The sequence below is a fragment of the Rutidosis leptorrhynchoides genome, chromosome 6 (assembly GCF_046630445.1).
Source record: "Rutidosis leptorrhynchoides isolate AG116_Rl617_1_P2 chromosome 6, CSIRO_AGI_Rlap_v1, whole genome shotgun sequence".
In the NCBI taxonomy this organism is placed as follows: Eukaryota; Viridiplantae; Streptophyta; class Magnoliopsida; order Asterales; family Asteraceae; genus Rutidosis; species Rutidosis leptorrhynchoides.
Genome location: NC_092338.1, coordinates 143505838 through 143528184, shown reverse-complemented (window position 1 = coordinate 143528184; position 22347 = coordinate 143505838). Strand labels below are relative to the sequence as shown.

At 34.0% G+C, this 22347-nt stretch overlaps 2 protein-coding genes across 2 annotated transcripts; one reads left to right on the top strand and one right to left on the bottom strand.

The window, feature by feature from the left end:
- Nucleotides 1-1322: 1322 nt before the first annotated feature.
- LOC139852182 (uncharacterized) lies at nt 1323-6708 on the top strand. The gene is made up of 6 exons (XM_071841410.1): nt 1323-1580; nt 2838-3596; nt 4825-4998; nt 5074-5219; nt 5348-5458; nt 6345-6708. The coding sequence occupies exons 1-6, from the start codon at nt 1443-1445 to the stop codon at nt 6427-6429; spliced, it is 1413 nt and encodes a 470-aa protein (XP_071697511.1). The 5' UTR covers nt 1323-1442; the 3' UTR covers nt 6430-6708.
- A 1072-nt stretch (nt 6709-7780) lies between these two features.
- Nucleotides 7781-11988, bottom strand: LOC139853223 (protein TRIGALACTOSYLDIACYLGLYCEROL 4, chloroplastic-like). Its single transcript, XM_071842599.1, has 5 exons — nt 11637-11988; nt 10452-10698; nt 9374-9758; nt 8437-8693; nt 7781-8129 (listed from the first exon to the last, which is right to left on the bottom strand). The coding sequence occupies exons 1-5, from the start codon at nt 11915-11917 to the stop codon at nt 7941-7943; spliced, it is 1359 nt and encodes a 452-aa protein (XP_071698700.1). The 5' UTR covers nt 11918-11988; the 3' UTR covers nt 7781-7940.
- Nucleotides 11989-22347: the final 10359 nt, after the last annotated feature.

Genomic DNA, 22347 nt, shown 5'->3' with positions numbered 1-22347 from the left:
TTTACCACACCAACGCTTTGGTCACTAGTAGGAATGACAATGGATCGGATATGGATCGGGTGACGCGATATCCATATCCATATCCATTTAGTTTTTACTCATCCATATCCATATCCATATCTATTTAATTTCAGTTCATCCATCCATATCCATATCCATATCCAGTGAATTAAGCGGTTTAATGTATATCCATTGGATATTCAAAAAATGTTATAATCTATCTATTCTATCTAATAAATGGGAGTTTTGGATGAGGTCATTAGATGCTTCCATATATTGTAATATTTGTTATAAGGGTTGTAACATTCTAATTTGATGATGTCATAATCTTTAATTTAATTTATATTTATAAAATGTATAATTATAATACATTGGGAATATATATTTGGCTACTTAACTTTTCTATATAGTTATTTAAAAAAAATTCAATATCTTTGAATGTATTTTTGCTACTACATGACACCAATTTTATAACAAATTATATATATATATATATTATGAATATTTAAATTCAATTAATTTAACCAAATACATAATAATAATAATTACGGAGTATTAATTAACGGGTCAATGATGCTAATTATAATTTAGATTTCTTCACCAACCCCGTGATTTCACGGGTCAACGAACTAGTATTTCCTAAAATGTGATTAAAAAAAAAAAACGTAATATACAAGAACGTTATTCTTTGCCAAAGATATAACACTAATTGTTAAATTTGCTATTACACATAGAATACGATAAATTAAATGTGTAATATGTATGCTCTTTTATTAAATGTACGTGTTTAGTCGTAATATATCATAGTTATATAGATGTATAGTAGCAATCAAAATGTTTGTGCAATGATAAATGCATTTGTAATAGTAAATATGTTTGCATATATGTATATTTATGTATTTATATATATGTATTTTGGGTGATAATGGATATATCCATGGATGAAAATTTTCATCTGTATCCATATCCATTTAAGTTCATCCATATCCGTATCCATATCCATTTAAATTATCCATATCTATCACGAACAGTGGCGAATCTAGAAATAGTAGTGAGTGGTGTCACTGGTTAAAGACCCAAAATTTTTTCTACTAGATAACTTATTTTAGTGGTGCCACTAGTTGTAAACCTCAGATTTTTTCCACTGCATTGCGTATTTCAGTGGTATTCCATGTTGCCACTCACTTCAACATAGGTCTGTATTTGATCACGAAGCGGATAGATATAATGGATATCCGTGGGATCGGGTTACCATTACTCACTACTTGTCTATATGATTATTGATTATAGAAATATTTTATTTACCACGGTCATACTTATCTCTTATTCCTTTTTTTCTACATCAAACAGAGACTTTCGTCTTCATCTTTACATTGCTCCATTTATCATCATATAATCATCATCATCTCATATTCAAATCTTCTTCTTTTGTTTACTGTAAGATGGGTTCCGGCAGTAGTCGAATCGGGTCGGGTCAACCTTCAGAGCCCTCAAGACTTAACAGAACAAAGGGCAAGCTATCTTCTTTGCTACTTTGCGGTCTTACATCAGACTCCAATTCTCATCCATCTGTCTTAGAGGTATTATTATTTTAAATTAATTTGTAATTACCTGATCTGCTGTTTATTTTGTTTGAATTAATTCGTATTAATTTGATGTTTTGTGTTAAATTGATTGTTATTGTTATGTTATTTCTTTACAATTTTGATTTTTTTGTTGGGGGTTTTGTTTATTCAATTACAGTTAACGTTGTTTGATAACTGTTAGCTTCATTGGCTACAAAAGTATCAAAAAGTTAACAAATTTAGAACATAAAGAATATCAAATGAGTTAATTAGGCTAGATTAGGGTTGTGTTTGGTGAAAGTTGGAACCTTGTAGCTGTAGTTGAACTTTTTAGCTGGGGCTGAAGTTTATTGTTGGAGCTGAATTTGGTAGTCGGTGAGATTTAGCGTGTGAATTGACGTAAAAGGACGAACAAATGTACGATACATAAGTCTATAAGGGGTATTTGAGTAATTACAAATTTTAGAAGCTCATAGCTTATTGTTTTCTTAAGCTACCATAAGCTCCTTGCGAAATATACCTTAGGAGAATAGTATATCCTTATCCATATATTTTCGATTTTTACTAGAGTTGGACTATAAAATGAGAATTCGAGGAGTGATTTTCTTTACTTTTTCGAAAATCATTTTTTGTGGATGGTATCAGTTTGATATTTATGACACACTTGGTTTAAATTATAACCGATTAATTGATGATTCCAAAATGAACATTTAAATAAATATTCTGTAAACCGGTGATTAGTTGTTAATGAATGGAACTAAAGTCAGTTATAGATTTTTGTGTGTTTTTGAGATTGGGTCACGATGTTTTGGATTCCGCTGATAGACGCAACGATCACCTTTTAACAAATAAAATTTGTAGTCATAGGCTAATAGTGGCGAAACACATAGTACACGTAGAAAACGAATACTATTATTGTGAGGATCACACTAGAAGAAATTAAACTAACACTTCTTAGTTTTACTTTTTACGTCTTGTTGACTTGTCTAATTCCTATGTTAGATCGCCACCCGAGTTAAAATAAGGTTGCCATCATCATAACCGTATGGTTAATTTGATTTATGACTCACGTCACCATCATAAGGGTATGATTGTAATTTCCATTTCCATTGTCTCAAAGCTTTTATGGTAAGATCTCTTCATAATTGCTCTATAACTATTACTTTATCACTTAACTTTCTTTCTTTCTGTACCTTTTAACCGAATAGTTTGATTAACTTTGTATTTGCGTATTTGATATCTTTGACATTATATTTCATCCGTCACTTGTAGTTGGAATCTCCGATCAACTCTGTAGAAAATCTTCCTCCTACTAGTGTCGAATCTATAAGTTCTGCAGGTGCGTCTTCTTCGTTTTTCGATTCTGAACCGATGTGCGCAAGTTCTAAAACTTCAGAGACCGAACCCGAAGAATCTGAAAGCTGTAATAGTAGTACAAAGAATACTAGTACATCTTATGAAAGTCAACCAATCCAAGAATCAGTGTCGGGAACTGAGTCGGACCCACCTTTTACTTTCGACACACAAAGTGCAGTAAATGATGCCGTACCCGTGAGTGCATCCGACAACGTGATTCAAGAAAATCTCGATTTTGATGCAAATTCGGATCAGAATCATAGTGATATAACTAGGGATGTTGATTCTGACCCACGGGCGTTATTGGTTCTTTCTGATTCGTTTTTAAGCCTTCGGATGTTTGGAAATGGTTTGACAACGTCCGGTTCGGGAATACTTGTTGTTGATTCAGGGAGTGTATCTCGTAATGTTGTCTCGGGGGGTATTTCGGTAATTAATAGTCGTGAAGGAAGAATGAATAGTGCGAGAGTTTTTAGGGGTAGTTCATCGAGACGAAGCTATAGAAGGGAAATTGATTTTCCGGCATTATTTTTAACCACGGGTCTCGTTGATGATGTGGGTTCACGTGATCGTTGGCTTGTTGATATTAGTGATGATCTTGGTCGTGATGTGCATACACGTGGTTATCATAGAAGTTATGGTAGAAACGAAGAGCGAAGGCACTTTAGATCACAGGTATGTATTTGTTAGATGTGCACCCGGCATGCAATGTGGCAAAATGGGCGGGTGTCAAAAAGGGTTTTTGGCACGGGTTGAGTTGGCCTGAAACACTTCTTTAAATATAGATGATACTTGATACTCGTATTATTTATAATGCAAACCCATATGTTTAAATATAGTTGGATAAAATGCTAGCGCAGTACAAACTTATGAACATCATTAATCTTTAAGATGATGAAGTCATAACTTTAAATAGTTTTAATTCTAATCCCTTTTATCCCATATTAAACTTGCTATTTATTTTACGCGCTATCTTAAATGAAGTGCAACAATTCCTTTTGCGTGAAGTTGTAGCAATTTCTAGTTTTTAAATTCTTTTGTCGTTGGAAAGGACATTATGGGTGTGTTTGGATGAAACTAGCTGGAGCTGGAGCTTATAGTTGGAGCTGGAGCTTATGGGCTAGAGCTGGAGCTGAAGCTTATGGTAGCTGGAGCTTATTATTTTTTATAAGTGTTTGGTAAACTAGCTGGAGCTTATTTTCCAGTTCATAAGCTCTACTTTTTTTCATAAGCTACTAAAAGTAGCTTCTTTTTCTAGAGCTTATGATTTTCATAAGCTCTACTTTTTATGTCTACCAAACAAAGCTTATTGCTTGAAACTTATTAAAATCATAAGCTCAAGCTCCCATAAGCTCCTATAAGCTCTTGCGCCAAACACACCCTATATATATTTTGCTTATAGTCATGAAATCTCATGCCAAGTCAAACGTTGCATTTATTATAGATTAGGCTCGAAAGTTGGTTTATCTTTATTAAAAAGTGCCCTTGAAGTAATAACTTTTTATACTTTTCATCTTACTTGTTTCTTTAAGCATACCATACCGAATTTGGGTTAAAGTGTCACAATTTGGTAAGTTGTCATATATCATATCATGAAATAACAAATACCATTTCTCGACTCCAACAACCACAAAGAACGAAATGTTTTTTTTTTCCTTCTTTTCTTTCCTTTTTTTTTAAAAAAAAAATGCCAACTTTTATTAAAAGGCCAAAGCCATAAAATCAAAAAAAGAGATGGTTAAGAATCATAATGATAAAGCTGTTATATAGCGTCGAAACTGAATAAAGTTGTGGGAAAAATCGATCCCTGATTGTATATCCAGTACCCATTGTATGCAAGATTATTTTTTTAGAACTTTATTTTCTGTGTAATTAAAGTATCAACTAATGATTTAATCTGTAGATGTCAGAAAGTGGTTTACGTGATGATAATGAACGAGAGCACCGAACTAGATTGTGTGCATCCGGGATGCACCTAGACGGTGCGTGCTCATGTGGTTCCTCTTTTATGGGTGAAGAGGTTGTGTCCCTTGGAAGCATATCCCGAGTCGTCTTGCTTGCTCAGGCTCTATCTGAGGTATTTTCTTAAAATTTTAAAAATATGTGTGTGTGTTTGTTACAAAAAATTCAACATTTTTATTTTGTTGGTTAGGTATTGGATGAAATGCACAGGCAACCGCTATCGCTTTCAATGACGATGCTCTCATTACCTGCACCCGAGTCTGTTGTCGATTCGTTTCTCCTTAAGAATCACAAAAGAATGAATGCATCTGAAAGTGGCCCAAATTATGTGCAACAGTAAGTCCCTATATTGGGTTTTATATATTTATTTATTTATTTTGTTGAGCTTGTGAATTCGCCACATGTATAATTCGATTATAGCTAGTGAAATTCTCAATAATTCTGTTTATTTATTCATGGAACAGATGCTACATTTGTTTGGTTGATTATGAGGAAGAAGACAAGATTAGGGTTCTACCGTGCCAACATGAATATCATGCCGCTTGTGTCGACAAATGGCTTAAAGAAGTTAATGGGTAATTCTTTACTACCAGACTCAGAAGTTATTTATTTATTTTTGATCTTAAAGAGTGTTACAGTAATGTATTCGAAAAATGATCTAAAAGTGATGCAGAATTGCATATTGTTTAAACTCACATTTACATAAAATTAGAATCACCGGAGGCGTCTTGGGCACATGTGCAAAGTGTGTAGTCGAATAGGACCCGGAATTTTGAAATGTCCCCAAATTTTAGAAGTCCTATATAATTATTATATATAATTATCATGAAAATTCGTTTATCAAACAATTTAATCGCACATATATCTTTTTATATGTATTAAATGATAAAAGATTTAACATTTAATAATAAGGGCTCAATTTTTGTGCTCGAAGAGGGCCTTTGAAAATAATGAGATGGCCTTGAATCACGTCACTAAATAATTCTTTACTTAAGTAATTCTTTACTTAATAGTTAAGTATACGTTTATCTTTATCTCCTTAAAAGACTATTTGAAATTTGTTAGTATGATCCGAATAATCAGAAAGGTCAGAATTATAATCATTTTACCCAAACACATGTGTCTAAATATTGCTAGTTTATTATTATCGAACTTCCAAAACCCGTTTTCTATAGGACCATACGAGCCGAACTGTATCTTGTTTGATTGGAACCATTGGAAAAAATTTCTAATTATAGACTAAAAATCCTTCTTTTTCTGCTTAACTAAAAATAAATTCCTCCAAGGGATAGAATGAGCGGTCCGGGCAGTTTGGGTCATGTGCTTAAACATGTAAATTTTAGTGCGAGTCAAAAGGGGTACAGTCCTACAAACAATTGTTTTTGCCAATATATTTACTTATTTATCACAAAACTATATTATTACAATAATAATAATTTGAATTTGAATATGGTGTTTCAGTGTGTGTCCAGTATGCAGGTGCAACGTTTGCGACACACCTGCAACCTCTCAATCTACAGTCTCGAGCTCAGAACTTTCAGCTTGATGATTTAATTGTATATAAGCGCATGTAACGCACACAATCATAGTATGTAAATATTGAAGACATAGATGCTACTTCCCGTTGAAACCGAATTTGTGATCTTTGTAATCTAGTTCCGTTACGGGACCATAATTCTGGTTTTAATTACTAGATAAGTTATCAGAATTTAGCTATGGGGTTCATGGAAGAAAACTATTTGCATTGCTGGTACCTTGTAAATTTTCTGCCGGTAATGATATATTTGTAATTTGAAATAATAATAATATAGTTTCCTTGACCATATTCATTTTGCATAATTACTATGAACATAAAATGAACATTGATTGGGGTCCTGATATCTTCGAAAAAGGTGTAAGAAATAGTGATGATAACTCGATTAGACTGTTTTACTAGTAGTCTAGTACTCTTTCGATTCAAATAGTTACGGATTTTAGCGACTATAATTTGACTTTTTAACCAAATTTTGATGAAGATTTAACTTGTAAGGTCAAATATAGCCTTTCAAAGTTCATCAATACCAACTACACCAGATGTCATACAACTCAAAACCATTAGTTTTGGTTGCAATTTAGTCACATGATACGCTCTAATTCGAGACGAGCTAATCTCGTAGAAATTGAAAGAGGAGAGAAATAGAATTGTATTGATTACAATTGTTCAATGGTCAATTCTGTTACAACCAATTACAAGCACAAAATCGTTAATCGACTAACAAACTACTAACGACCAATCCTAGCGTTACACGTGACTGAAAGTCGTTTACATCCGGCAATCACTAGTCCACTTGGATGGGCCTATTCTCCATTTGGGCCTCGTTATTTCAACTTGTCCGGCTTCTGTTTCTGTTGTTGGGCTCCTGTTTCTGTCTGGCCCAAATTCCCCTATATCTTATCACAACACCTATCCTTGGCTAATAGGGAAATTGATCAAAATACACTTTTTTAATGCTTTCAAACAAAATACACTTTTTTAAAAAAAATTGTCTTTTTACACCACCACCTTTATCTGTCGTCTACTACCATTTTTACAAAGTAGTAGACAGTAACAACAAGGTAGTAGACAGTGAGAACAAAGCAGTAGACAGCCAATTACAAGGTAACAAGGTAGTAGACAATAACAACAAGGCAGTAGACGGTCAGCTACCTTGTAATTGGCTGTCTACTGCTTTGTTCTCACTGTCTACTACCTTATTGAAACTGTCTACTAATTTGTAAAAATGGTAGTAGACGACAGATAAAGGTGGTAGACAAAATTCCCGTCTACTGAATGGTGTAAAAAGACAATTTTTTTTAAAAAAGTGTATTTTGTTTGAGGACATTAAAAAAAAGTGTATTTTGAACAATTTACCTGGCTAATATAGTTACTCACAAATTCCATGTCAAGTATGTTGATCCCATAACTACAACAGGATTGCATTTATTAAAATAAGCATCTTCCCATCTTATGAACTTGTAACCAGAAAAAGATGTAAAAAAGACTCGCTGATTTAAGTTTGTGAATGATTTAAGTTTTATCTAAAACTCGAAAACCCGCATCTCAACCATCCCCTCTTTCCTCTTAGGGGAATACCAAGCAACAACTTTACCGGATGCTAGGTACCTCATCGAGTAATTCAAGCTATATATTACATCCTCTATATGTATACCACTCGATGAACCTAATGCGACCTTTGAATTTACCCTAAAAACAAAGGGTCCTGCAACCTGCAAATAAAAATGTAAGTAAATCCTGAAGGATAATTTGCTAATCCGAATTTGGGAAGGACTTTATCACAAAGTAAGTACCAACACACCAAAACACTTGTAATTTATTATTTATAATGTGAAGTTCAAAGTGGTTAAAAAAAACAGTTAATACTGCATGATATTTGAAGTAGAAACTTGATACACTTGGCCTCAAAAGTCGTTTGGAAACATTTTACATAAACAAATATAAATATAAACTGTTTACTGTTGACCATTTGACCACACATTTTACCATATAAGTATGGCGTTTCAAAATTAAGGATACCTGCTGCTGTAGGATCAAATTTAGTTGCGGTGAAACTGAAGAAGACTTTAAAGTATCTGTAAACCCATTGACTAAAGCGGCAGCCGAGGACACATCAAAACGAGCATCAAACCGAGTTAGATCACCATACGATTTTCTAAACTTGCCATGCTGCATAGCAAAACACAGTGAGCCAAATAAATCTGTACCAAATGTACTTCTCTTGATGTTTGTACCATCTATGTTACTTCCACTTAACCACGCTTCACACGTACCGCCTATTAATTACAATTTACAAATTACATTTCTTTACAATTTACCTTTACAATTAAGTTTAAACAGTGACAAATATCTTAGAATTTGAAACTAGAGGCTACTTCTACATGGGTCAAGATATGTTTTATCCCTAACATGTCCAGCAGGTAATATAGATACTATAAAAAACAGGAAAATATAAATATAAGATTGATTATAGAAGAAACAGATCTTATGAGCAAAACAATGAAATTTACTGCATAACAATCACCAAATTTGTATACTATCAATTCAAGAAATACATTATTATGAAACCATTTAATTAATGTAATCAATTAATACATTGTTGGGATGCGTACGTTAGAGTATGGGTTCGGATCTTGTGGTGGCCACAGCCAGGGAGGGAGTGTACGTTAGAGTATGGGGTCGGAATACTCATCCTCACGGGGAACCGAACACAGAAAACCTTCTAACTAAACAATTAATATGTTGTTGCTAAAAAGTAGATTGTTTGAGAAGAAAAAAGCGTTTCAGGTAAAAAATATATGTACACCTAATCGACGTAACAGATCGATTTATCACCTCTACTTATAAGAAAAGAAAACAGAACAAAAAAACTATATTATATGAGTGTTAAAAGATAGAAGAAAACCAAGGTCACTTCATATCACATTATACATTTGTTTAAAAACAAGAGGCTTACCAAATATTCCGGATAATGCAACATGTGGTTCCTTCATCCGTAAATCGTAAGCCATGTTACGGAATTCACCTTTTTCATTCTTTACTAAGCCCAGATCCTCTTTCGTTTCGGCTTTTCTCCAAAGGTCTTTGCTCTTTTCATAAGAAAATGCAGCTTTCGCACAAATTCCAGGTCTTAGAGAAGGGGGACTTTGACCATCGACAGAGCCTATTGGCTCCACAGATCCACCATTTTTATGGATTCCACAGCGATACCGTAAACCTGATTCAGACACTAGAGACAAACAGTCCAATGATATTGACTCAGGCATGTCCCAGTATTTACCATTGCGGTCCACAAAAAGCTCGGGCCAAGAAGCTTCCAATGTGACATCATGATTTGAAAGCTGAAGTACGAGTAAAGAAACATTGTTTTTAATAACAAATACAAAAAAGTGTATTATTAGATCTTTTAGTGACTATCAGAAAACAGTCAGTTGAGGTTGCTACAATACATCGTTCGGTGTTTCGCATAAATGATTTAAGCTGATTATTTTGAGGTCAAAAAATACTAGAGGGGTGTTTGGATTTCCGTTTTGAAAATTGATTATGCGTTTTAGATAATCAAAATCTGATAATAAGCTGTAGCATAAACATGTTATTAATTAATCGTGTTTGGATTTGATTATGCTATTTGATAACGCAATAGTCAGATAATCAGTTTTTTTAGGTGTTTGGTAAATCGGAATATTTGATATATTAACAAGTAATTAGGCGAAAAATAGGCGAAAAGAGAAAAATTGTCTATCAAGGTTTGCCGCCTGCTTTTTCATTTTCATGTTTTGAATCTCTCAAATCGCAGTTAATTAATTTTTAAGTTTAACTTGCTAAACACAATTAATTAATTATTTACGATTTCAAAACGTAACAAATAATCCTATTCTAAACGCAAAGCCAAACACCCCTTAAGTGGTCAAACAACTAGATCAATATTAGCTGCAATAATCTTTATGTTGAGACATGCAAGTAAAAATTGTAAAAGTTCAATGATCACTTTTTCTATTTGCCTCTAGCACAACAAAAATGAAGTTTAAACTTGCCTTATGAAGAAGAACGGCCTTCGTACGTCGATTTTTCCTTTGACCATCTTTTTCCACGTTTACTAATAAAGAAGTGGATTCACTTAAATCCAAGTGAGAAGATAAACCAACCGAATAAAATGACTTGTCAAATAATTTCTTGACAACACGTGTAAATCTAGGGAACGTTGAATCCCCTCGTAAGGCTTCGGCTTTAATTGAAGATAACAACTTCAGTGGACGAATTTGCCCAACCAGTCCCAACCACCTACGCATGACAATAAAATCACAATTCATAAACAATCAGAATCCAAGAATACAAATCTGAAAAATCTTGGTTACATTTACCGATTGTACTTTCAACTATAATGTTCATATTCAACTATTATCTAACTCAAAATCCATTGTTTCGTAATTGGGAACCTCCACTTTGACTTGAAATTTAGTTGACACCTACACCATGTGCACTTATATCCTTCACACAACCTCTAAACATGGTTTTTTACTTAATCTACCAGAATGCCTAACATGTTTTATTATAATCATTAATCCAACAATGGATTCGGTTTTGGGTTACAAATTGGTTAAATGTGCACAATATTATAAGTACAATAGGGAATGAGACATAAAAACATACGTTGTGCAAAAAGGGTAAAACCGACTCTCTGGCGGCCCCACACCGACACGTTGTGGAAAAAGGGACAAATTGATGTGCTAATTAGAACATTAAAAATGGTCATACTTAAATTCGTAAGTAAACTAGTTCAATGTATCGCTAGAGAAATATCCGGAAAAATAAAAACAGAAGATGGTAAGAACTAGACAGTAAACAATTAAAACTAAAATGATCCCAAGACAGAACATCACCACCTCTGACCAACCTTTATACCAAGGTTTTGACTTTAAGGTCAATTTCCATACCTTGATCATGCTAATTATATAAATTTATTTAATATAATATACAAAATTATTGCCACCATAGTGGATTGCAGTAACAAACTAACAACAAACCACCCATTTCACTGCTCACAAAAACTATCTCTACCCACACACAACAAATCAATCTTCAATTTCTTCCACAGGTCAAGATCGATGATCCAAATTGTACAATAATAGAATAACATAATCAAACACATGGGTTATCCAATGGGTATTTATCTACACCAAACTTCATTTCATAATTAACAAAAAAGTTCAAAACTTTACCAATTTTCTGCAGGTTGTTTCAACCAAATAGACTGAAGAGCTAAGGAACCAGACTCCTTTTGTGAAGAAGATAAAGGTGGGGAATAAGATGGAATTATACCCAATGGAAACCCAATTCCCAAAAGTGATAATTGTTGCATTCTCATAAGTTTACTGGCATATGCTCCGTCCACCGGCACAGGCTCGCCGGGAATTGATCGTGCATAGCCGGTTAGGGTTTGTGGGGTGGCTATATTTAGGTCATAAAATGATGCATCCATTGATGTTCTCAAATTAGCCATCGTTGTTATTGTTTCTTATCTGTTATTTTTGCATTAGGTGTGTATGACTTCTGAAGGGGTGAGTTTAGGACTTTTGGAGGACTAGGGGTGAGATTGAGGGTTTTGTTGGAATACAAAATAAAAATGTTAAAATTGTACAAGCACAAAATTAAAAATGTGAAATCCTGTAATATTACATAATTATTCATGAGAAAAGATACCTATGGTGGATTTGATACATTTTGTTCATGTGGTTTGACAATTTAAATTTCAAACTTTATAACACCTGGAAAACTTCATTAAAAAATAAAACACCAAATACAACAAAGACGACTAACCATCCGACCTCAAACAAACCCTAACAAAACTAACGAAAGCTCACAAACTACTGTTGGATGTGTGAAGTGTAGTGACTCGAACTTTTTCATGATTATATATTATATGAGATTAATATTTACATGAATAAATGTTTTCAATATGTTAAGCAATCAAACTTGTTAAGACTTGATTAATTGAAACGGTTTTTGTGTTAACGTTTGACTACCCAGTTTGTCCGATGATTCACGAATGTTATAACTTGTATATGACATGATATTATATATATGAACATATATATGTTTAACATGATGAAATGATAATTAAAGTATCTCATTATGTATATTAACAATGAACCTTATACATAAAACAAGACTACTAACTTAAGAAATTCAAAACGATATCTATACGTAAGGATTATCGTTGTAATAACGTCTTAATATTTATATATCATATTAAGATATATTAGTACATCATGTTATCATGATAATGTAACAATTTAACATCTCATTAAATATAATAACAATGGGATTAATTACATTTAACGAAATCGTTAACTTAAAGGATTTGAAACAACACTTACATGTAACAACTAACGATGACTTAACGACTCAGTTAAAATGTATATACATGTAGTGTATTAAGATGTATTAATATACTTTTGAAAGACTTCAATACACATATCAAAGTACTTCTACTTAACAAAAATGCTTACAATTGCATTCTCATTCATTTTCATCAACAATTCTACTTGTATGCACCCGTATTCGTACTCGTACAATACACAGCTCCTAAATGTATATACAATTGGTATATACACTTCAATTATCAACTCTTAGCAGCCTTAATGAGTCACCTAAAGATGTGTGAACCATCATTTGGCAACTAGTATAAAATATCTCACAAAATTACAAACTAGTGGAGCCTATATTGCCATCCCATATTCACGTGAAGTATCACTCACACAAACACATTCACTTTTCAATTTTCTTGAATCAAACTCATCTCTCTCAAGTTCTCTCTTGGTGTTCTAAGTGTTCTTCATCATCTTCATCAAAACCTAGTTCAATCTAACTCTTAAATCCATACATAAACCAACTTACAAAACAACAACTCAATAACACATCAAGAACACTTCCAAGTTTGCTAACTTACTTCCAATCTTGCAAATCCATTTCAAGTGGTCATCCAACCTCACTAAATCTCTATTATTTACAGTAGGTTATCATCCTAATTCAAGGTAATACTCATATTCAAACTTTGATCCAATTTCTACAACTATAATTATCTTAATTCAAGTAGTAATCTTACTTGAACTTGTTTTCGTGTCATGATTCTACTTCAAGAACTTCCAAGCCATCAAAGATCCTTTGAAGCTCAAGTTATTTCTTCATCATTTCCAGTAGGTTTACCTACTATACTTGAGGTAGTAATGATGTTCATAACATCATTCGATTCATAAATATATATATATATATATATATATATATATATATATATATATATATATATATATATATATATATATATATATATATATATATATATATATATATATATATATATATATATCTTATTCGAAGATTATAACTTGTAATCACTAGAATATAGTTTAGTTAATTCTAAACTTGTTCGCAAACAAAGTTAATCCTTCTAACTTAACTTTTAAAATCAACTTAACACATGTTCTATATCTATAAGATATGCTAACTTAATGATTTAAAACTTGGAAACACGAAGAACACCGTAAAAACGGACATACGCCATCGTAGTGAAACCGGGGGCTGTTTTATGTTGGATAATTAAAAACCATGATAACCTTTGATTTAAAAGTTGTTCTTCTGGGAAAATGATATTTCATATGAACATGAAACTATATCCAAAAATCATGGTTAAACTCAAAGTGGAAGTATGTTTTTCAAAATGGTCATCAAGATGTCGTTCTTTCGACAGAAATGACTACCTCTTACAAAAACGACTTGTAACCTGTATTTATGACTATAAACTTATACTTTTTCTGTTTAGTTTCATAAATTTCAGTTCATTATGAAACCTTAGCAACTTGATTCACTCAAAACGGATTTAAAACGAAGAAGTTATGGGTAAAACAAAATTGGATATTTTTGCTTGTTTTAGCTACGTGAAACTTTGCAACAAATCTATACTAACCATAACTTAACTAACATATATTGTATTATACATGTATTCTAACATATATTATATAATCTTGATAGACCATAGACACGTATACAATGTTTTAACATATCATATCGACGTCATCTATATATATTATTTGGAATAACCATAGACACTCTATATGCGGTAATGCTCGAGTTAGCTATACAGGGTTGAGGTTGATTCCAAAATAATATATATACTTTGAGTTGTGATCGAGTCTGAGACTTGTATACACTGGGTCGTGGATTGATTCGAGATAATATATATTGACTTATTTATGTATTACTAACTGTGGACAACTAATTGTGGACTACTAACGTTGGACCGTTAACTTAACAAATTTAAAACGTCAAAACGTAATAAAAATGTTGTGAATATATTTCGATCATATGTTAATATATATATATATATATATATATATATATATATATACATATATATATATATATTTTTGTTATAGGTTCGTGAATCGACCCGTGGCCAAGTCTTATTTTCTGACGAAGTGAAAATACGTGAAAGTGAGTTATAGTCCCACTTTTAAAATCTAATATTTTTGGGATGTGAATACATGCAGTTTTATAAATGTTTTACAAAATAGATACAGGTACGTAAAACTACATTCTATGGTTGAATGATCGAAATTGAATATGCCCCGTTTTGCTTGGTAGCCTAAGAATTAGGGAACTGACCCCTAATTGACGCGAATCCTAAAGATAGATCTATTGGGCCCAACAAGCCCCATCCATTGTTACGGATGCTTTAGTACTTCGAAATTATCATGTCCGAAGGATGTCCCGGAATGATGGGGATATTCTATATGCATCTTGTTAATGTGGTTTACCAGGTGTTCACCATATGAATGATTTTTATGCAGATTGCTATATGCATGCATGATGTTTATGAGAAATGGAAATATGAAATCTTGTGGTCTATTATTATTATTACGATATAGGTTAAACATATAACTCACCAACATTTTTGTTGACATTTTAAGCATGTTTATTCTCAGGTGATTATTAAGAGCTTCCGCTGTTGCATGCTAAATAAAGACAAGAATTGGAGTCTGCATGCTTGTATAATATTATTTTAAAACTGCATTCGGAGAATTAAATCGATGTGTAATATTATTGTAATCCATTATGTAATGGTCGTGTGTAAAATGTTATATTTTAGATTATCATTACTTGATAATCTACGTTATGTTTATAAACCTTTATCAACAAAATAAAGGTTATGGTTTGTTTTTTAAAATCTAATGCAGTCTTTGAAAAACTTCTCATATAGAGGTCAAAACCTCTTAACGAAATCAATTAATATGAAACGTTTATAATCGATATGAACGGGACATTTCAGTTGGTATCTGAGCGTTGGTCTTAGAGAACCAGAAATTTGCATTAGTGTATCTAACCGAGTTTGTTGAGATGCATTAGTGAGTCTGGACTTCGACCGTGTTTACTTTAAAAACGATTGCTTAACACTTTTGTTGGAAACTATATATTTTTACATGTAAATATTATGTGCTATATTGATCTCTTAACGTGTTTGATATTGTGTGATAGATGTTTACCTCTAGTACAAATCTCACCGACTCACCTAATAATAATGAAGAGTCGAATGTATTTTGGGAAGATTCACAAATTCCCGAAGAGGAACAGGAAGAAGAAGAGGTTCCGGAGGAAGAAATATTAATAACTACAGAAAAACGGTTAAATAAAAGAAAATCCTCAACCAATGGACCAAAGTTAAAAATGGTCAATGGTGTTTCCGCCGAGGAAGAAAAATATTGGGAAAATTACCAATTTTCTGATGAATAGGATCCCGACGAGGATTCCGATGATGTTATAGAAATTACCCCGACCCAATTTAAGAAAGCAAAAGAAAATAATAAGGGAAAAAGCATCAAAATAGAGAAACCTGATTCCAACCCCGATGAACTTTATGTTAACATGAAGTATCCTGATGGGGTGTATCGTAAACACCCGTATTTCTTAAATTTTAACTATAACCCGGGAACATCTAAGTCACCAGGTTTTTCTAAACCATTTGTGAAAACGACGGCTCGTATTAGAGGAGCACCATGTATCCCTAGGAAATTAGCAAAACGAAACGAGTCCGAAGAGGAAGAAACAAGTGAGTCGGAATAAAGAGTTGTAATCATGCTGTGTAATATATGTATTGTAGTGTGCTTGTACTTTTATGATATATGTAAATATTGCTTGTATTGTTTGTTAATTATCTTTTATGAATCTAATCCTCGTCTATTTTACATTATAAAACACAAAATGAATGTTAAGGATAGACAACCGAGTATTTTAGAAGACCTACCAGGGGATATGATTGATGAAATCTTGTCCAGAGTCGGTCAGAATTCATCGGTACAATTATTTATGGAGAAATTAGTGTGTCGAACATTTGAAAGACGTTCCAGGCATGCCTTAGTTTATAAAAGGCTTTCCTTTGAGAGATGGGGTATATCACATTGGGGAGACCTTAAGTTACGCCGTGTTTTCTTTAAGGCATTAAGTGCGGGGAACCCAAATGCAATTTTACGCTACGAGTTGAGAGCCTATTTTGACTCCACATATCCCAACATAGGACTTTGTTCTTTAGAAAGAGCTTCCAACATGCAACTTAAAGAAGCATGTTATGCTTACGGGTTTGTGATGTTCGCTTATCACCAAATTGAGAAAAAGAACATCGGATTGCAACTGTTAAATAAAACATTCCCACAAGTGACAGATTCAGTAGTTGGAGTGAGAGACAAGGTTTTTAGATTGTTACAGGGCTGTTGGGCATTACGTAACCCTCGTCCTTTTGACGACGTTACAACATACTGTCTTGTCAACGACCATAACGGTTATTTTCCACAAGACCAATGATGGGAAATAATACTAGTAAAACCCGAATGCATGACTTGTTTCTGGACCTACGAATTACGTGTCTTTATTACCTTTGCTGAACGAATTGCGCTTAACTAGAATTGACTTCACAACTGCCTTGTATCAAAGTTATTGTGTGCTATATTTCATGCTATATGTAAAATAACGGTATTGTAAGTTTGTAAAATATTGTTTAAAGTTTGATCGTGAAATATTATTGTAATCAGTTTTTCATATAGAATTGTAGTAGTTGAATTGTATATTAGCTACTAAGTATGAACTTAACGGGTAGGTACTACCCGAATGAAAAATTATAAAACGCTAATATGAAGAAAAAGCTTTTATAAATAAGTTCATATTATGCTACGAAATACTATTGACTACTCTTAATATTCTATATGATTAACTTAATTCTTTTGGCTATTTTTGAAGGAAATGGCACCGACTACTCGTCAGAACTTGAACATGAGCGAGGAAGACTTCCGTGTGTTCCTTGCAGCAAACATAGCTGCAGTACAGGCTGCAATGCAAAACAACAATAACTCTGAATCCAGCAATGGAACTAATGCCACAAGAACTCGTGTAGGATGCTCCTACAAAGAATTCACTGCCTATAAACATCTGGAATTCGATGGAACCGAGGGTCCAATCGGATTAAAACGATGGACCGAGAAGGTTGAATTGGTGTTTTCCATAAGTAAATGTACGAAAGAAGATAGGGTAAAGTACGCCACGCATACCTTCACAGGTACTGCGTTAACATGGTGGAATACCTATCTCGAGCAGGTGGGACAAGATGCTGCTTATGCACTACCGTGGTCAGCATTTAAACACCTGATGAATGAACAGTATCGCCTCAGAAACGAGGTCAATAAGCTCAAGGTAGAGCTTAGAGGATTACGAACGCAAGGATTCGATATCACCACATATGAACGACGATTTACGGAATTGTGCCTATTGTGTCCAAGAGTGTTCGAAGATGAAGAAGAGAATATCGACGCATTTGTAAAAGGGTTACCAGAAAGGTTTCAAGAAGATGTGAGTTCACACGAGCCCGCCTCCATATAAAAGGCAAGTCGAATGGCTCACAAACTCATAAACCAGATTGAGGGAAGAATTAAAGAACAGGCGGCCGAAGAGGCCAACATGAAACAAGTCAAGAGAAAGTGGGAGGAAAACAGTGACAAGAGTCACCAATACAACAACAACAACAACAACAACAACAACAACAATCACAACATCAATCGTAACAACTATCCCAACAACCGCAACATCAATCGTAATTCCAACAACAACTACAACAAACGTCCCAACAACAACAACTACAACAATCGTCCCAACAACAATAACAACCGCAACAACAATAATTCCTATAACAACAAGAATCAGAAACAACCATGCCAAAGGTGTGAAGAGTACCACCAGAATGGGTTCTGCACGACATTTTGCACCAAGTGTAAAAGAAAGGGTCATGGTTAGGGATGGCAATGGATACCCGATTCACTGGATATCCATCCGATCCACCCGATTATTCGTGGATATGGATGATCTAAATGGATATGGATATGGATGAAAAAATTCCATCCATGGATGAACCCGCTTCCACCCGAAATAACTAAATATAAATTTATCACTCAAATTAATATCATTTATGTAGCGATATTTCATTAATTATATTCATATTCATCTTTCGTTATATTTTCTCTAAAAATATAACTTTATTCTTATATTTTTTTTGGGTTTAATTTACATGTATTTATTGCATTTTGATAGTTTAAATGTGATTCCATGTAACTAAAAGTAAGCAACGTACATGTCGATATCTTTATACATTTAATAGGCTATTTATTGAATATTTGTTATATAGATTAGTAAAAATGTGACTTTCGGTTGCATAAACTATTAAAAATATTACTTTTGATCGTATATAATGAACCACCGCTTATAATTGTTAAAAATAAGATAAATTTAAACGGATATGGATAATTATCCATTAACCCGCTTCACCCGACGGATATGGATATGGATGGATGAAAACTAAAAAAAATAAATGGATATGGATATGGATACGGCCTCACCCGATCCATATCCGATCCATTGCCATCCCTAGTCATGGTGTGATGAAGTGTGAGGTCTACGGACCGATGAATAACAGAATTAAAAGAACAAATAATGTCGGAACAAATAATGCCGCCGTAGTTTGTTATGGATGTGGAAAACCGGGCCACATTAATAGAAATTACCAGAATCAGGAGAATACTAATGGGCAGGGCCGCGGAAGAGTTTTCAATATTAATACGGCAGAAGCGCAGGAAGACCCGGAGCTTGTTACGGGTACGTTTCTTATTGATAATAAATCTGCTTATGTTTTATTTGATTCGGGTGCGGATAGAAGCTATATGAGTAGAGATTTTTGTGCTAAATTAAGTTTTCCATTGACGCCTTTGGATAATAAATTTTTACTCGAATTAGCAAACGGTAAATTAATTACATCAGATAATATATGTCGGAATCGAGAAATTAAACTGGTTAGCGAAACGTTTAAGATTGATTTCATTCCAGTAGAGTTAGGGAGTTTTGATGTGATAATTGGCATGTACTGGTTAAAAGAGGTGAAAGCAGAGATCGTTTGTTACAAAAATGCGATTCGCATTATGCGCGAAAAGAGAAAACCCTTAATGGTGTATGGAGAAAAGAGCAACGCGAAGTTAAATCTTATTAGTAACCTGAAGGCGCAAAAGCTAATAAGAAAAGGTTGCTATGCCGTTCTAGTACACATCAAGAAAGTCAATTTCGAAGAAAAGAACATCAATGATGTTACTGTCGCAAAAGAATTTCCCGACGTATTTCCGAAAGAATTACCGGGATTACCTCCACACCGATCTGTTGAATTTCAAATAGATCTTGTACCGGGAGCTGCACCAATAGCTCGTGCTCCTTACAGACTCGCACCCAGTGAAATGAAGGAATTATAGAGTCAATTACAAGAACTTTTGGATCGTGGTTTCATTCTACCAAGCACATCACCATGGGGAGCTCCTGTTTTGTTTGTCAAAAAGAAGGATGATACATTCAGGTTCTGTATCGACTACCGAGAGTTGAAAAAACTTACCATCAAGAACCGTTACCCACTACCGAGAATTGACGACTTATTTGATCAACTGCAAGGTTCGTCAGTTTATTCGAAGATTGGTTTACGTTCCGGGTATCATCAAATGCCAGTGAAGGAGGATGATATTCCGAAGACTGCTTTTAGAACGCGTTACGGTCATTATGAGTTTATGGTTATGCCGTTTGGATTAACTAATGCACCAGCTGTGTTCATGGACCTCATGAACTGAGTGTGTGGACCATATCTTGACAAGTTTGTCATTGTTTTCATTGATGACATACTTATTTACTCAAAGAATGATCAAGAGCACGGGGAACATTTGAGAAAAGTGCTAGAATTGTTGAAGAAGGAAAAATTGTACGCTAAGTTTTCAAAGTGTGCATTTTAGTTGAAAGAAGTTCAGTTCCTCGGTTACATAGTGAACAAGGAAGGTATTCAGGTTGATCCATCAAAGATTGAAACCGTTGAAAGCTGGAAAACTCCGAAAACTCTGAAGCATATACGCCAATTTTTAGGACTGGCTGGTTACTATAGAAGATTAATTCAAGATTTTTTCAAAATAGCAAAATCCTTGACTGCATTAACGCATAAAGGGAAGAAATTTGAATGGAAGGATGAGCAAGAGAAAGCATTTCAATTGTTGAAGAAAAAACTAACTATGGCACCTATATTGTCATTGCCTGAAGGGAATGATGATTTTTTGATTTATTGTGACGCCTCGAAGCAAGGTCTTGGTTGTGTATTAATGCAACGAAAGAAAGTAATTGCTTATGCGTCCAGACAATTAAAGATTCACGAGCAAAATTATACGACTCACGATTTAGAATTGGGCGCTGTTGTTTTTGCATTAAAGACATGGAGGCACTACTTATATGGGGTCAAAAGTATTATATATACCGACCATAAGAGTCTCCAACATATATTTGATCAGAAAGAACTGAACATGAGGCAGCGTAGGTGGATTGAGTTGTTGAATGATTACGACTTTGAGATTCGTTACCACCCGGGGAAGGTAAATGTAGTAGCAGACCCCCAAGAGCAGAAAGGACAGGGAACCTATTCGAGTAAAAGCTATGAATATAATTATTCATACTAACCTTACTACTCAAATAAAGGAGGCGCAACGGGGAGTTATAAAAGAGGGAAATTTGAAGAATGAAATACCCAAAGGATCAGAGAAACATCTTGATATTCAGGAAGACGGAACCCGGTATAGGGATGAAAGAATTTGGGTACTAAAGTTTGGAGATGTGAGAGAAATGGTACTTAGTGAAGCACATAAAACCAGATATTCAATATATCCCGGAGCGGGAAAGATGTACAAAGATCTCAAGAAACATTTTTGGTGGCCGGGTATGAAAACCGATATTGCTAAATACGTAGGAGAATGTTTGACTTATTCTAAGGTAAAAGCTGAACATCAGAAACCATCAGGTCTACTTCAACAACCTGAAATCCCTGAGTGGAAATGGAAAAACATTACCATGGATTTCATTACTAAATTGCTAAGGACTGCAAGTGGTTATGATACTATTTGGGTAATAGTTGATCGTCTCACCAAATCAGCACACTTTCTACCAATGCGAGAAGATGATAAAATGGAAAAGTTAGCACGACTATACTTGAAGGAAGTCATCTCCAGACACGGAATACCAATCTCTATTATCTCTGATAGGGATGGTAGATTTGTTTCAAGATTTTGGCAGACGTTACAACAAGTATTGGGAACTCGTCTGGACATGAGTACTGCCTATCATCCAAAAAATGATGGGCAGAATGAAAGGACGATACAGACCCTTGAAGACATGCTACGAGCATGTGTTATTGATTTTGGAAACAGTTGGGATCGACATCTACCATTAGCAGAATTTTCATACAACAATAGTTACCACTCGAGTATTGAGATGGCACCGTTTGAGGCACTTTATGGTAGAAAGTGAAGGTCTCCGATTTGTTGGAGCGAAGTG